Source organism: Tribolium madens, unplaced genomic scaffold (assembly GCF_015345945.1).
Source record: "Tribolium madens isolate multiple individuals breed KSU strain unplaced genomic scaffold, Tmad_KSU_1.1 Scaffold_97;HRSCAF=244;Tcas5.2_LG3a, whole genome shotgun sequence".
Lineage (NCBI taxonomy): Eukaryota > Metazoa > Arthropoda > Insecta > Coleoptera > Tenebrionidae > Tribolium > Tribolium madens.
This window is the reverse complement of record NW_025401069.1, coordinates 11633200-11646688: the sequence shown is the minus strand read 5'-3', so window position 1 is coordinate 11646688 and position 13489 is coordinate 11633200. Positions and strand designations below refer to the sequence as shown.

General features: G+C 31.5%; 1 protein-coding gene and 1 non-coding gene across 2 annotated transcripts in view; both read right to left on the bottom strand.

The window, feature by feature from the left end:
- Window positions 1-2167: 2167 nt before the first annotated feature.
- On the bottom strand, window positions 2168-2239 carry Trnam-cau. The gene has a single exon. It is a non-coding gene; the product is annotated as a tRNA-Met (tRNA).
- A 741-nt stretch (window positions 2240-2980) lies between these two features.
- The window catches only part of LOC123014858 (protein N-terminal asparagine amidohydrolase), a 27656-nt gene continuing 17147 nt past the window's right edge, over window positions 2981-13489 (bottom strand). Inside the window, exons 3-8 of the mRNA XM_044414147.1 lie at window positions 12615-12808; window positions 12493-12558; window positions 6617-6799; window positions 3705-3913; window positions 3495-3656; window positions 2981-3447 (exon numbers count right to left, since the gene is read on the bottom strand). Of these exons, the coding sequence (XP_044270082.1) occupies window positions 3322-3447; window positions 3495-3656; window positions 3705-3913; window positions 6617-6799; window positions 12493-12558; window positions 12615-12801 (933 nt within the window). The 5' untranslated portion in view covers window positions 12802-12808 and the 3' untranslated portion in view covers window positions 2981-3321. The remainder of the gene's footprint in view (window positions 3448-3494; window positions 3657-3704; window positions 3914-6616; window positions 6800-12492; window positions 12559-12614; window positions 12809-13489) is intronic.

Here is a 13489-nt window from a genome sequence, read left to right as displayed (position 1 = left end):
ACATTTACGAAATACTATAGGGGGTATATGAAACATTGTACTGATGCTCACGAGAATGTTGTCAATGCTGACTTTTAGTTTGTTTTAGGAAAAATGAGTATAACTCAATATTTAAAGCTAAACAAGAAAAATTGATAAATTTGACGGGCAACTGACAGGTGTTGATGTTGTTATTCAAGACATACGTTCACTCTTGATATACAAACGTTTATTTAAATCCTATATATTTTCAGTTCCTAACAAAAGAGTCAAATTTAAAGTAGAGTTTTTTTAGATATTGTATAATACTCGTGAAATATTAAAAAGACATTTTCAAATCGATAAAGCTCTTTATTTTTCATAATTCTTTTTTAAATTTTTTTACAAGTTTTCATGTTTGAGAACACTGTAAAAAATTATAAAAACAATGTGCTAAACCGTTAGACAAACTTTTTTAAAATAATTTGAAGCTTTCTACATTGCAGCAAATCTAAGCTTTTCACCACAGCTGGCGATGCACATACATATTTTTATTAAAAAATTCCGCTGCATTCGAGAGCATCGCTCCAAACACCCATTAAACGCTCTCATTGAAAAAATCCCTAATAATTAAGCTCTGCAACACGCCCCGAAAGCTCGTTTAGTTCATTGTCCTGTCTGGCTTTCTCGTTTCGTTCCGGTCTCTGTGTCACGCCAGTGTTGGGATTAATTTGTTTTTCTTATTTTCGCGCGCGCGCCGGATTACTCCGGATAACAAACCGGAAGGAACTTATCAAAACTTTAGCTGCGATAATTGAAATTACATTCCGAATCATCTTGTAATTGTAAAGGGCACTGTTGACGCTTCACTGCTACCAATTTGAGGCGTCGTAAATATTTTACGGTTATTTGACCATAAACCAATCGACTTTGTGATGATGGATAATTAACATTTTACGACATGATATGATTAGAGACGTCAATGGGGTCTTCGATATAGTTAATGTTGCCTAACATGGAAGCAATAAGCCCTAAAATACCGATTTCGCACAAATTCGCCTATTAATTAGCTGGTAATTTGGGTGAAATGAGTTTATATTGCAACATTGTTTTGGAACACGTAATAGTTATTATTTTACAACATAGTTGGCTTTTATGTGCGTTGGTGGGCCTGCTTAGGAAAAATAAACAGTTTTGCCAACCCCATCAAAGTAACCATGGCAACAGCGTCATAAATAAATAATCCGTGCATATTGACATTCTATTAATTTCTCAAATATCGAACAATAAACTAAACATTCATTATTTCACCAAGCCTATAATAAATATTTGTCGGAACAAAAAAAAAACGATACCAGCAGTAATATAATAAAAACTAACTTTTTGTCAACTTTCATTAAATGCCTCAAGAGTTTCCTAAGCAAGTTAATAAAGCCAGAATATTTTCTACCGGGAACTTGTAACTAACTTTAAAACCGACTTAGAGAGTTCGTAAAAATAACTCATTAAAATTAACTTATAAAAAATAAACTATGTGACATAAAAATGGGTCAAATGTAATTTCACTGTCACGTAGTTTATAAAAGTTGTGAAAAATCCATTTCTCAGTTATTATTAATATAAGACCTTGTTTTGAAGGAGAAACCCGACGAGCGAATTTTTATCTTGCGTTTACGTCGCAGGTCTTCAACCAATTACGTGTTTTGTTTGAGAACAAACCGCATTTTTCTGTCTTTGTGACCTAAAATTTATTATAAAGCTTCCATCGACCGAAAATTGGGCTAATTAGACGTTGCATGTCTACTTTCGGCCTAAATTTCGCCAGAGAACAAGCCCAAATCGCGTAATTTCATTTCCGGTTGAAAAGCTATAAATCGTAATAAAACAGTCACGAAAAATATTCGTAAGCACAGACAATCTTAATAAAATCGTCAAAAAATACTTTTAAATAAGAAAATAAAGCCCTTTACAAGACTCACGATTAAGTGATAAAACGGCATAAACGTGACTTGGCAACTGAATAGAAAATAAATTAAAATTTTCTGTTGTTGACAGAATTCTTTTATTAAAGTCGATCTCGTAGACTATATTACGGTCTAAAATTTCACCCGCCAGAGATTAAAGGCTTGTAATGAAGTTCGTTTAATTAATTTTGCTTCAGTCGCAGGAAGCAAAATTAATTACTGATTTTGATCGAAAAAAAGTATTGTAGCAGAGCGTGGTTTCGATCCACGGACCTCTGGGTTATGGGCCCAGCACGCTTCCACTGCGCCACTCTGCTTGGTGTTCAAAGGTCTCCACTACTATCATTCAACCTAATGTTTATACAAAAATTGTTCAATCGTAAATACTTAAAGAAATTAATTTTAATTACTGCTAATTTTGCTTATACTCAAATTATTCGAGTTAAGAAAGTCTGACGTAATAAAAAAATCAGATTGAATAAAACTGAAACTTAAGATAGGGTGGCACCATCAAGTGACAAGTCTGCAACTTAAGATATTACAGGTTTCTATAATTTTGGTCTTAATTTCTTTTTGTTTTATTAAACAATAAAACAACAAAACTTATGTTAGTAAGTGGAAAATTTTGTAAAACTGGGTTAACCGCAAGAAGTAAAATAGTATTAATCATAAATAACAAATTTAAAAAATTACAGGTTTCTATAACGTGTTGCTTTTTTGGAGTGATTAAAATGAAATTTTGCTACCAGTTTGATTAATAATTCATCGATTAAATTATTTGGCTTAATTTGTTGACAGCAAATCAGTGAAACTAATTAGGTTTATCTGGGAATGTGATTAAATTGTTTTGTTATAAATCTGTGTAACTAATTAATGACAGTTGCAATTTTAATGAATTAATTTTGCGGCTTTTCACATTACGACCGGATTCAATTTTAACAAACTATTTCGTAGTTTATGAATAATTGCATTTACCATTTAATTACCATTTTGTAGTAATTACAACTTATAACTTAATTTTTTTGGTGAATGTAAACGCGTGAAGAAATATAATGAAATGTGTTAAGCAATAGCAATAAGTATTTATTATTCAACAACCCAATTAACAAAACTTAAATATGTAGTGTCTTATTTTTAACAAAAAATTATCTCAACTTAAATTTATTCGATCCACTGGCAGTAAACCTAACAATTACAGCATAGTAACAAATTGATAAATCACAAAAATATATTCTATAAAACATTAACTAGAAAAAGCATCATCAAAAAAAGGTTTCAACACGTCGAAACTGCTCGTATATTCTAAGTATATACAAAAAGTTCATTTGCAATAATTACTGGGATTAAAATAGAACTATATTTAAATTTGTAAAAATATATCTAGATTCTCTGTCTCGTCTCAATATCGCACCGGTGTCCAAATCCCAGAATGCTCATCTCTCCGGAAATAGTGGGGCCGATTGTCCCTAAATACGGTCACCGCCGGGAACTGGTTATCCTGTATGTACTTGAGGGTCGCCCTCACCTGCAACTCAGTCACCTCACGCCCCCCTTAAACCGCCAAATACGCACCTGCATGACGAAATGTGGGGGCTCCACATCGGGCGACGTCGATAAGTGTTGCAGAATAAAGTCGTCGCTTTGCTCCAGCCACAAGTCCACCCCTCGCAAGGGCTCGTAATTGAAAGGGCCGATCCTAAGCAGCCCCAAGTTGCAGTCGTAAATGTCTAACACCTGCACAAAACGTTCGGTTAGGGGAAATTAAGAGGGTTGAAGGGTTACTTGTGAGACTCCCGTCAGGTAACGGGAACAACGCAACGCCTGATCGGGGCCCTTGTCGGGGAATGTCGCCGGGAAAATCTCCCCCGTTTTTGTGTTCACTCCTATGCCGTAGATTATCGGCCAGTGGATGCCCCCGCGGATCGTGGTGTTGAGTTCGCCTACGCAGGCGAGGGTCAAGTCGATTTCTACAGGGTGCTTGTGAAACGATGCTAAACAAAAAAAAATTAATAAAATAATGCGCGATTAAAACTGTTTAAAAAAAACTGAAAAAAACTGTTATAACCGTTCATTATTAAAACGTTCAGCATCAAAATCGTAAATAAATAGTTCATGTATAAAAAAGTATAAAACAAAAGGTCAACATCAAAAAGGAAATCTCTATTTCATCACTTGATGACTAAAACTGATCAAAACTAGAATAGAAAAAAAAGGAATCTACCACGTCGGTAACACTTTAATTTCAAGTAATAACTCAGGGATGTCCCATCGACAATTTGTTCTAGCAATACTGATTTTTACCTGGTATTTTTTGATTCCGTTAAAAAAACCAACCAAAAAATAAGATATTTTTAATTAATGCTCTAGTCATTTGATCAGTTGTTTCCTTAAAAATTGAGTAAGAATAAAAGCAAAATTAAACGCCAAATAGAATATTACTTGGAGTATTATATTCTATGAAATACCATGCAATCCCATAAATTCGAAAACATTGAAAGACAGACAAAAATTGACATACATTCAAATTGTAATAAAAAAAAAATAGTTATTATTTATGTATCAAGAACATAATAATAAGATTATGGTCCCAAGGAATGTTTAAAGCCTGACGTTAGGAAGGCTTTTAATTTCCTGAGGGCTATAATCGACAATTATGCCCGTGGTACATACCATGTTTTATTGTATTTTGTATTGCGTTTTGCCTCCCTCAAATAAAAATTTAATATTTATTTCCGGCGAATTTGATGTAAAAATCGAGATCGCCTATTTTTCCGTTGTTATAGATTTTTGTAATTCCGTATGTTTCATTGATTATAAAAAATAAAGGCCTATAAAAGCCAAATTATGCCAGCTTTTGGGCGTTTAGAAACAATACAGTAACTTTAATCATAATTAGGAATCTAAATTTGGTACTAGTTTAGTTATTTATGCTACTATACAGGCTGGTCCAACAGTCTGGAAACAATTTTATTCTGGGAAAGTTAAAATTTTTTTGGCAAATAATTTTATAGGTGTGCAATGGCTATAAAAATGATATCAAAAAAAAAGAAGTATTAATTAATTGTTTATACTTACGAGATAAACATAGTAACATTTTTTTTAATGGAAACCTACCACAATTTTTTTTAGACAACGAGCTTGTCACAAGAATTGTTGCTGTGCAATTTTTTTTAAACCTCACTCTTTGTTAAAAAAATATTTGACTTACAAAAATGAATTAATTTTTAATTAATTAAGAATTTTTTCTGAGTAAACTACCAGTTTTTTTTGAAAATAAATTAATAAATGTTTAAAGGTTGAAAAGGAGCAACGCCAAAATATTTTTTATTCTAATTAATTGTTTAAACTTTTGAGATTACCATACTAATATTTTTTTCTTATTTATTGTTTTACAAAGATATGTTTATGCCTTTTACAAAAATATTTATTGAAAATGTTACAAGGACATTAAATCGTAGAGCCTGGCACTAAATCAAACATAAAAATTTAGGAAACTAAAATTAATAAAAATGGTTAAATAAATACATATTATAGTCATTTTTAAAGTACTTGTTATAATAGTAAAAAATTGTCTGTTTATTTGTGTTTTACAGTTATTCTGGTTTGTGTACGTTTCATCCTTAATACAGAAAACTGTTATAAGGATTTCCGTTTTTAACGTTGCAATGTTTTGTTTTATACATTTTTTTTTATAAATGAACAATTTTGGTAGTTTTTAATCTATTTGTGTACTTTTTTGATGCTGAATGTTTATTAATGAACGGTTTTAGCATTTTATTGTTTTATGAGTGAACGGTTTTAGCTTGCAACTTTTAGTTTTGAACCGGCTTAGGTGAGGACGTTTTTAGATGCATACGCGTCCCCTTTTTCAGTGTAACTTTGAAATTATGTTGGCAACATTAAATAATGTAGACATATGCGGTTTTGGCAATTTTTGTATTGGCAATACTGAATGATGATGATATTAAATTGCTTCAAGACTATTCCAGTGGCCGTCCCTCGGAAGGCTATGAAATAGTGACGTTTGGATTTGACAGTCAATGTTGCCAAATTAAAAGTTCAGATTTTTGGTCTACTTGATAAAATCATTTACAATTATGCAATAACTTGTGTCTTTAAAAAAATACATTGTTCAATTCAATGTTGCCAACTCAAAGTCGCAGGCCACTGTGATCAGAAATTTAATTGAACGCATTTTGTATTTTTAAACCACATGCAATGTGGTGAGTTTTTAAGCAACCGTTAATAGTAGAAAGTTATTTGAAAGAGATGAGATTTATTTTTTAGCATTTGATGGATCACGTGCCGATCAAGCCGATCTCCTTTCCTCGCTGGCAACAAAGGCGCATTTCTCCATCGTCGATCGCTGTATCATTTAAATAATAATGAATTTATGATTGTATTTGTTGACGTTATAATCGTGATTTATTGCTAAATATCGCAACAAAAGATACAAACATCATCTTTGCGATAAGCCACTCTATTCAAACAAGTCGACGATTTATGCTTTTTAGGTCTCTCAAATCGCAAAAATCAGCCGATAATCCCGCTGCCATTATCTCGTTCTAAATCGGTCCGAAACGCATTAAACCGAAGGTCCATCCTGGAAACTAATTTCCTCGAACACAAAGCATCTGCAGATATCGTGAATAATCCCGGCAAGAATTTATTTTATGGCTCGATTAACCACTTACTCATCACGTTATAGAACAGTTCTTCGGAGTAGTGTCTCGGGTCGGTGAATCCCCCGATCAGTTGGAGCTCAATGCGGCCCTCGGGATACCCCAAAGCCAATTCCTGGACTCTCTGGACCATGGTACAGACAGCCTCGTCCGTCCCGGACCCGTCCAGATGGGCCAGGGCCACGGCCCCGGAACCTGGAACCAATTGCATGATTTAGGTGCCTTCGTGCGACTTATTGTTATTTCAGGGCCGTTTATCATTAAAAGCGCTCGTTAAAATTACTGAAACCAGTCGGCAGCACCACAACCGAGATTTGTTGCCGTTTAAACGCTCGCTGCCTTTTTTTAAAAAACACCGTTAAGTGAAAAAACGGCTTTAGTCACCGGCTTAACTTGCAATAGTAAATTTCAGCGTAATGCTGAAATATCACTGAATTTTGACCCCAGACAACGCCCACGATAATTTTTGAAATTTCCTGATTTATTGCCTTTCACCAGTCTAGGATACCCGAAATTTTTAACGCTTCTTCAAATCAAACGATCATAAATCACGAATCGAAATTATTTCGAATGGGGATTGAAAAAACGGTGCTTTCTCGCATCGTCACGTCGAACATACATAACTCAGTGTCATTGTCGGACTGTCAATATTAAAATACGATTTGTTTTGGTTTAATTGAATTGCTGACGGCGTCCCAGGTGAACACATGTTTTAATTTAATGTTAAACATAAAAAAAAATTAATTTCACAAAACAGCACGGGCTGTTTTTTCAAAAATTGTCATAACTGAATGTTCTAAAAAACTTATTATTAAATTTGGTGAGTTTAAAAGGTCTTGTAAACCAAATAAAATACCAGAATTTTGTAATAATCGGATTTGACATATTTAAACTACTAATGTATTTTTGTTCCTCACTGCTAAGATTAGTGAAAAAAAATATTTTTTATAATTTAAAAAATAAACCACAAAATTATATTTTTATACAACAACAAAAATATATTTTTGTTCTTCACTGCTAAGATTAGTGAAAAAATATATATTTTTTATAATTTAATAAATAAACCACAAAATTACATTTTTTTCTTGTGATAAAAGGACACACAAGGTTTGTATACGCACAAAAACTATGAAAATCGCTCTAAATCTAATTTATTGTCCCAAAACAGCACTATTTGATTTTCACGAATCTCAAAAATCGTAACAAAAAGTTGTGCATTCAATCAAGTTGTTCTATTTTCTATTATTCCAAAAAAAATATTATAAAATTTGGCGAGTTTAAAAGTTCTAAACTAAATAAAAATACCCAAATTTTGTAACAATCAGATTTGAGTTATATTTAAACTACTTAGAGATATATTTCTATTTAACACTGTATAACCCCAAAAAAAACACCGGAAATTATACAAATTTGTTTTGTAATTTAAAAGATAAATGACATTTAATTTTTTTGTGATAAAAAGTTACCAAAAGACCCACAATGAAAAATCCATGAAAATCGGTCTAAATCTAATCTAATTTTTCAAAACAACAATGGTCGATTTTTGAACACACAAATCTCAAAAATTGTAATTTTATTAAAAAAGTTGTGAGTTCGATCAAATTTTTCTATTGACGTATAACTAAAAAAATAAGTTCAAAAAAAGTTATTATGAAATTTGGCATGTTTTTAAATTTACTAACAATCGGATTTGACTTATTTAAACTATTTATATAAAGTGATCCGTTTTTATTGTTACAAATTTAAACGGTTGATAGAATATTCAATTTAAAAACAAAAGTTTTCTATGAAAATGTGTCGAAAAATGCTGTATAAGAGAGCTACACTCCCTGAAAGGGTTTTCACAATATTTCAGAAACCATTAAAGATAAAATTACAAAATTTTAGACAGCTGATAACAACTAAACCAATTAAAAGATCAGTTATATAAATTTTTAATTTTTTTAATGAGGAGCTCCTAAAAAACTGGAAGGGTTACGGTAAAAAAATTACTTTTAATTCTTTTTATGGTCTGTAATATAATTTTTAAATTAATTTTGCTCAAAAATGGTAAGTTGTATCAAAACAACGCAAGAGACCTCTTTTTTGTGAGAAACTATGAAATTTAAGATTTTTTTGCTGAAACTGTAGCCAAAATAGTATTTTTTATACTAACCCTCCCAGTTTAAGACGCTCCTGATTAAAAATTTTGGCTTTTGGTATTTGAAGTCGTTTAACTATACCAAATTTTGTAATTTTATCTAAAATAGTTCTGAAATATAAAAAAAACGCCCCTTTCAGGGAGTGTAACTATTTTCCCTACCATGTTTAAAGGAAACATTTGTCGTAAAATTCAATCACCTGTTTCAATTCGTAACAATAAAAACGAAACACCCTGTATATTTTTGTATAACTCCAATAAAACAGTGTAAGTAAAAAATATATCTCAAAATTTGTTTTTTTTTCTTGTGATAAAAATGAGTTGTCGAAGAACACACAAGGTTTGTGTTTGCGAAAAATCTATGAAAATCAGTCTAAACTAATTTCCCAAAACAACACTGAACACGCGAATAAAAAACGTAATATCTGAAAAGCTATGAATTCAATCAAATTATTCTATTAGAGCATAGCCATAAAAAATGTTCCAAAAAAGTTGTTCTTATAAAATTTGGCGAGTATAAATTTAGAAGTTCTTCTAAACTAAATAAAATACCCAAATTTTGTAATAATCGGATTTGGCTTTCTTCCACACACTGTATAACTCCAAAGAGACAGTAAAATATTATATATTTTTTTGTAATTAAAAAAAACAAATCTCAAAATAAGTTTTTTTCTTGTGATGAAAAATTTGCATTTACAAGATTCGTATTCGCGCAAAATCTATGAAAATCGATCTAAATCTGAGAACTAAAAAACCAAAAACCACTTGCGATTTTTCTCGTCCATAAACCAGTATTCGCGTCCGATAAAATTCTTCAATTAATTTTTTCCTCTTTCTAAACAAACAAATCATGTAACGCCCTCCACGCACCCTCCAATCTATGTAATTTTTCTCCGTCCGTGTCGAGATATCCCGATAACAAGTAAGAACAAGTCTCTGTTCATAATGTGCGGTTTACACGTATAATTGCAGGCTACGCTTCGTAAAATTAGTACTCGTGCAGCCTTTTCACGCCGCCTGTTCTACAGAAAAAAAAAACAACAACAACAACCATCAGAGAAAAATTCCTTATGACGGCCACGCTTGGACACTCATTACACTCCATCGGCATGCGAAAAGCGAAATTGGTTTTTAATTCGTCCGCATTGTTGTCTGCGATCGCCGCGTGCACGACATAAAACACCTTAATCCCTCCCTGTTATTAATTTTATTTCAAAAAGAAACGTAATTTACGACGAGTGCGCCGATATTTAAATTCAATAACTCGCTGTTTTATTGAAAATATTCATGCGATAACGGCGGAAAAGCACATGTTTTTAATGAGGCGAACATCTCCGTAATGAAACGGGGAACATGAAATTCAAATTCGTTTAATCAGGTGTTGGAACGTCGTTAGTTAATTCATGGCTTGATTTAGGAGCAGGAATTATGACAGCTAAAAATCGACATAACCATGCATTATGCATTCGAAATCGAGGAAACGGTGATAATCGGTTCCTGTATTTATTATGTGAAAGTGAACGAACTGGAATGACGATTTATTAAAGGAAAACAGAGTTCAAACTTCAAAGGATGTCGCCACAATTTTTTTTTTTCTAACGGTTGACCTAATAATGAATCAAAAATCGCCAATAATTAAAAGCTTTCATCACGACAATTTTTTCTAAATAAGTTTTATTACGACAACAAACTAACAGACCATAAATAAAATAATTTTATTGGTTTACATATAAATGTTAATTATGTTGCAACCGTACGTTTAATTATTTGAAACATTTATGCAAGTAATTCCGGAATGCTTGAGAACTAAATTCATACATGTGGGAATTAATGTAAATTATTCTAAAGCTTTCTAATTAATCATTTTTGCACAAGCAGACGTTTAATAGATAGTTTATCTTGACTTATGACCAGAGGTAAGACCGAGATAAGCCGTTTTACCGTTCGTTCTAGGATTCCAGGATTCTTCAAACAAAAAAATTTATTAAAAACAAAATTGAAAAAATTAGTACTTGACCTTTTCCTAATTTAAAGAAAATTTTCTCACATTTTTATTACTACCTACACTTTTTACCACTAGTGCAGTTAATTTATTTTTCCGCAATCCACACTACTCTAAAAAAGAGAACAAAAATATTTCCTAAATTTCTTGATGATTTTTGAAAAAAAAAAATCGGTATCTAGATTAAAAAAAACATTTTGAAGCTTTATGTGCCAGTTTTGGGATCTTTTGGCAAATTTTTTTTGTTTTTGGTCCACGGACTTAGGTCAATCTTTTTATTCAGTTTCAATTTGCTTTTTTTATTCTCTTTACATCAATTTGTCGCTGAAATATCTGACTTTGACTGAAAAAGAATCCTTTTGCCTTTCATCATCGATATCTCAGCAACCAATAGAGAATATATGGGAAGTGTCAAAAAGTGGACTAAATGTTTTACATGAACCTTTTAATAATTTTTGAAAAAAATTTTTTCACCTTCAACATTGGTTCAAAAAAATGTAGCTTTTTACGTTGTTTTAGTAAATCTACTGATGTGTATTCACAAACATTGATGGGGAGACTAATGTTTCTAGGTGTTATTAGAGCTTAAAATGTATCCCCCATATCTCTGTAAATTTCTCAGTCGACCTATCAAACCGTTTTCTCGGACAGATTGATCTAAATTTTACAAAAGAATTAAAAAAAAACAATTGCACATTGAGGCGTTTTTCATAATACAGTCTGTATTATTGTTTCTGAATTATCTAATTTTGATAAAAATGAAAAAAAAAACATTTTTTTTCAACTGTTTTTACAATTTTGTATTAGTTATTAGTTAAATTAAAAAAAAAAAAAAAATCTAAATAAAAAACACAAAAATTTTGATATGTACTAAAATTAAGCAGTATTGCTTCTTGAATTTTTTTACAACATTTATACATTTTTTTTACAAAAAACAAATGAAAAAGATTAATTTAATTTCTACTTGGAAGAAAAAGTATCGCTTTTTGATACATTATCTTTAAAACCACAATATTTGTTTAGGACCTCCCTCCACGGTTTAGACATAATAATCTTAATGTAAAAGGAATAAAAATAAAAAGAAAATACATAATTGTTAATATGTATTAAGCTTATAAAAAATAAAAACTTCATTGCATTTGCTTCTATAATAATTACATTTTTGTTAAAAATTCACTGTTTCTAAAAACTGACACGTCTCACATTTTTCATTTCTTCATAATTTAATTTAACCAATTTAATTTCAGGATCAAGCAATTTTAATGTAGTCTAAGGCATTTTTTCATTATTCATGAAAAACTACTCTATCATCACTGCTTTGTTTTCCAGTATTTGTCTTGTGATTGAGCAAAAAAATGTACAAAATTTTCATGTGATAAAATAATTATCATAAAAAACATCAAAAAAATATGCTTTCAGTTTCAGTATTTTTTCAAGAATCCCGGATATCCTTTCACATATAAAAATACGTCTTGTGTAATAAACGTTTTTAATTTCTTTTTAAACAACTGTAACATTAAATTACACATTTTTTTAAATAAATAAATAAATCGGTTGTTAATATAATTATATCCGTCAAATATCTCCACAAAAAAAATATTATAGCTAAAAAACTGCATAGCTAAAGCAGGTCAGGTTGTTACAAAATATTTCTTTAATATTTTATAACAACCTGAGTCAACTTAGCTTTTTTGCAGAAATCGTAAATTAATAAAAAAAATATTAAGAGATTTAAAAATCACTCACCTGAGTGTCTCACGACGACGATCAGACACGTGGTCACATCATCCGAGCCCAAAATATTGACATTTTCTGTAATAAGAAACCAGATTTGATACCTTTCTCAAATTTTCAGTTTTTTAACTCACTATCGTGTGGCACAGTGGCGGCAAATTCCCTCTGTTGTACATAGAGCAAGCCCACAGGGCCGATGACCTTATTCGGTATGGCCAGTAATTGGGCGGCAGTCTCCCTGTACACGGGATGAGCGTGATAAAGGGATCGAGTGTCCGGTGGGCATTCCTCCTGCAACACCCCGTTCAGCACCAACACCATCCTGCAACTGAAACAAACGTCTTCTGTCGTTATCGATTCTTTCGCCAACGAGATCATAAAACGTATATCAAACGACCTAGGGAGCTTTTAACTATGAAATATTTTTCTATTCAAGCCGAGCAACAGATACTAATTGGATGCGGTGAGTTAATTAATGGCTTCATTACGATGAGTTGTGTGCCGATCCTCCGGTTCCAAGCACTATTTTTCGCGGCGAAGTGTACCACCGCACGGGTCTGCTCGGAGCCCTCTCTTGTTTTGAAAATACAGGGTGCTGCATTTTGGATGTCCGAATAGGGAATCTCCGAAACTAAAAGGTTTAGCCAAAAACGAGTGATACATTCTGAGGCTCATTTTTTGAGAAAATAATATTGGTTAAAACCGCATCCCGCTATCGTCTTTTGTTTTCGACTTATAGACAAAAGTTGACATTTTGGCGAAATCTAAAAAAAATTCATATCTTCGTTGTTATAGAAGAGACAGATTTGAAATAAAGACATTACACAGGCACTTTTTTACGAGGAATTTAATAATGTAGTTAACAATTTTTTTCAGTTATTAGTTTAGCCGTAATAAGATAAACCCTATTATTTATTGTTTTTTCATTTATAAGATTATTAAATTATCTTTTTAAAATTATTTACTTTTAGGTGTTTATAATCAATAACTAAAAAGATATTTAACGTTA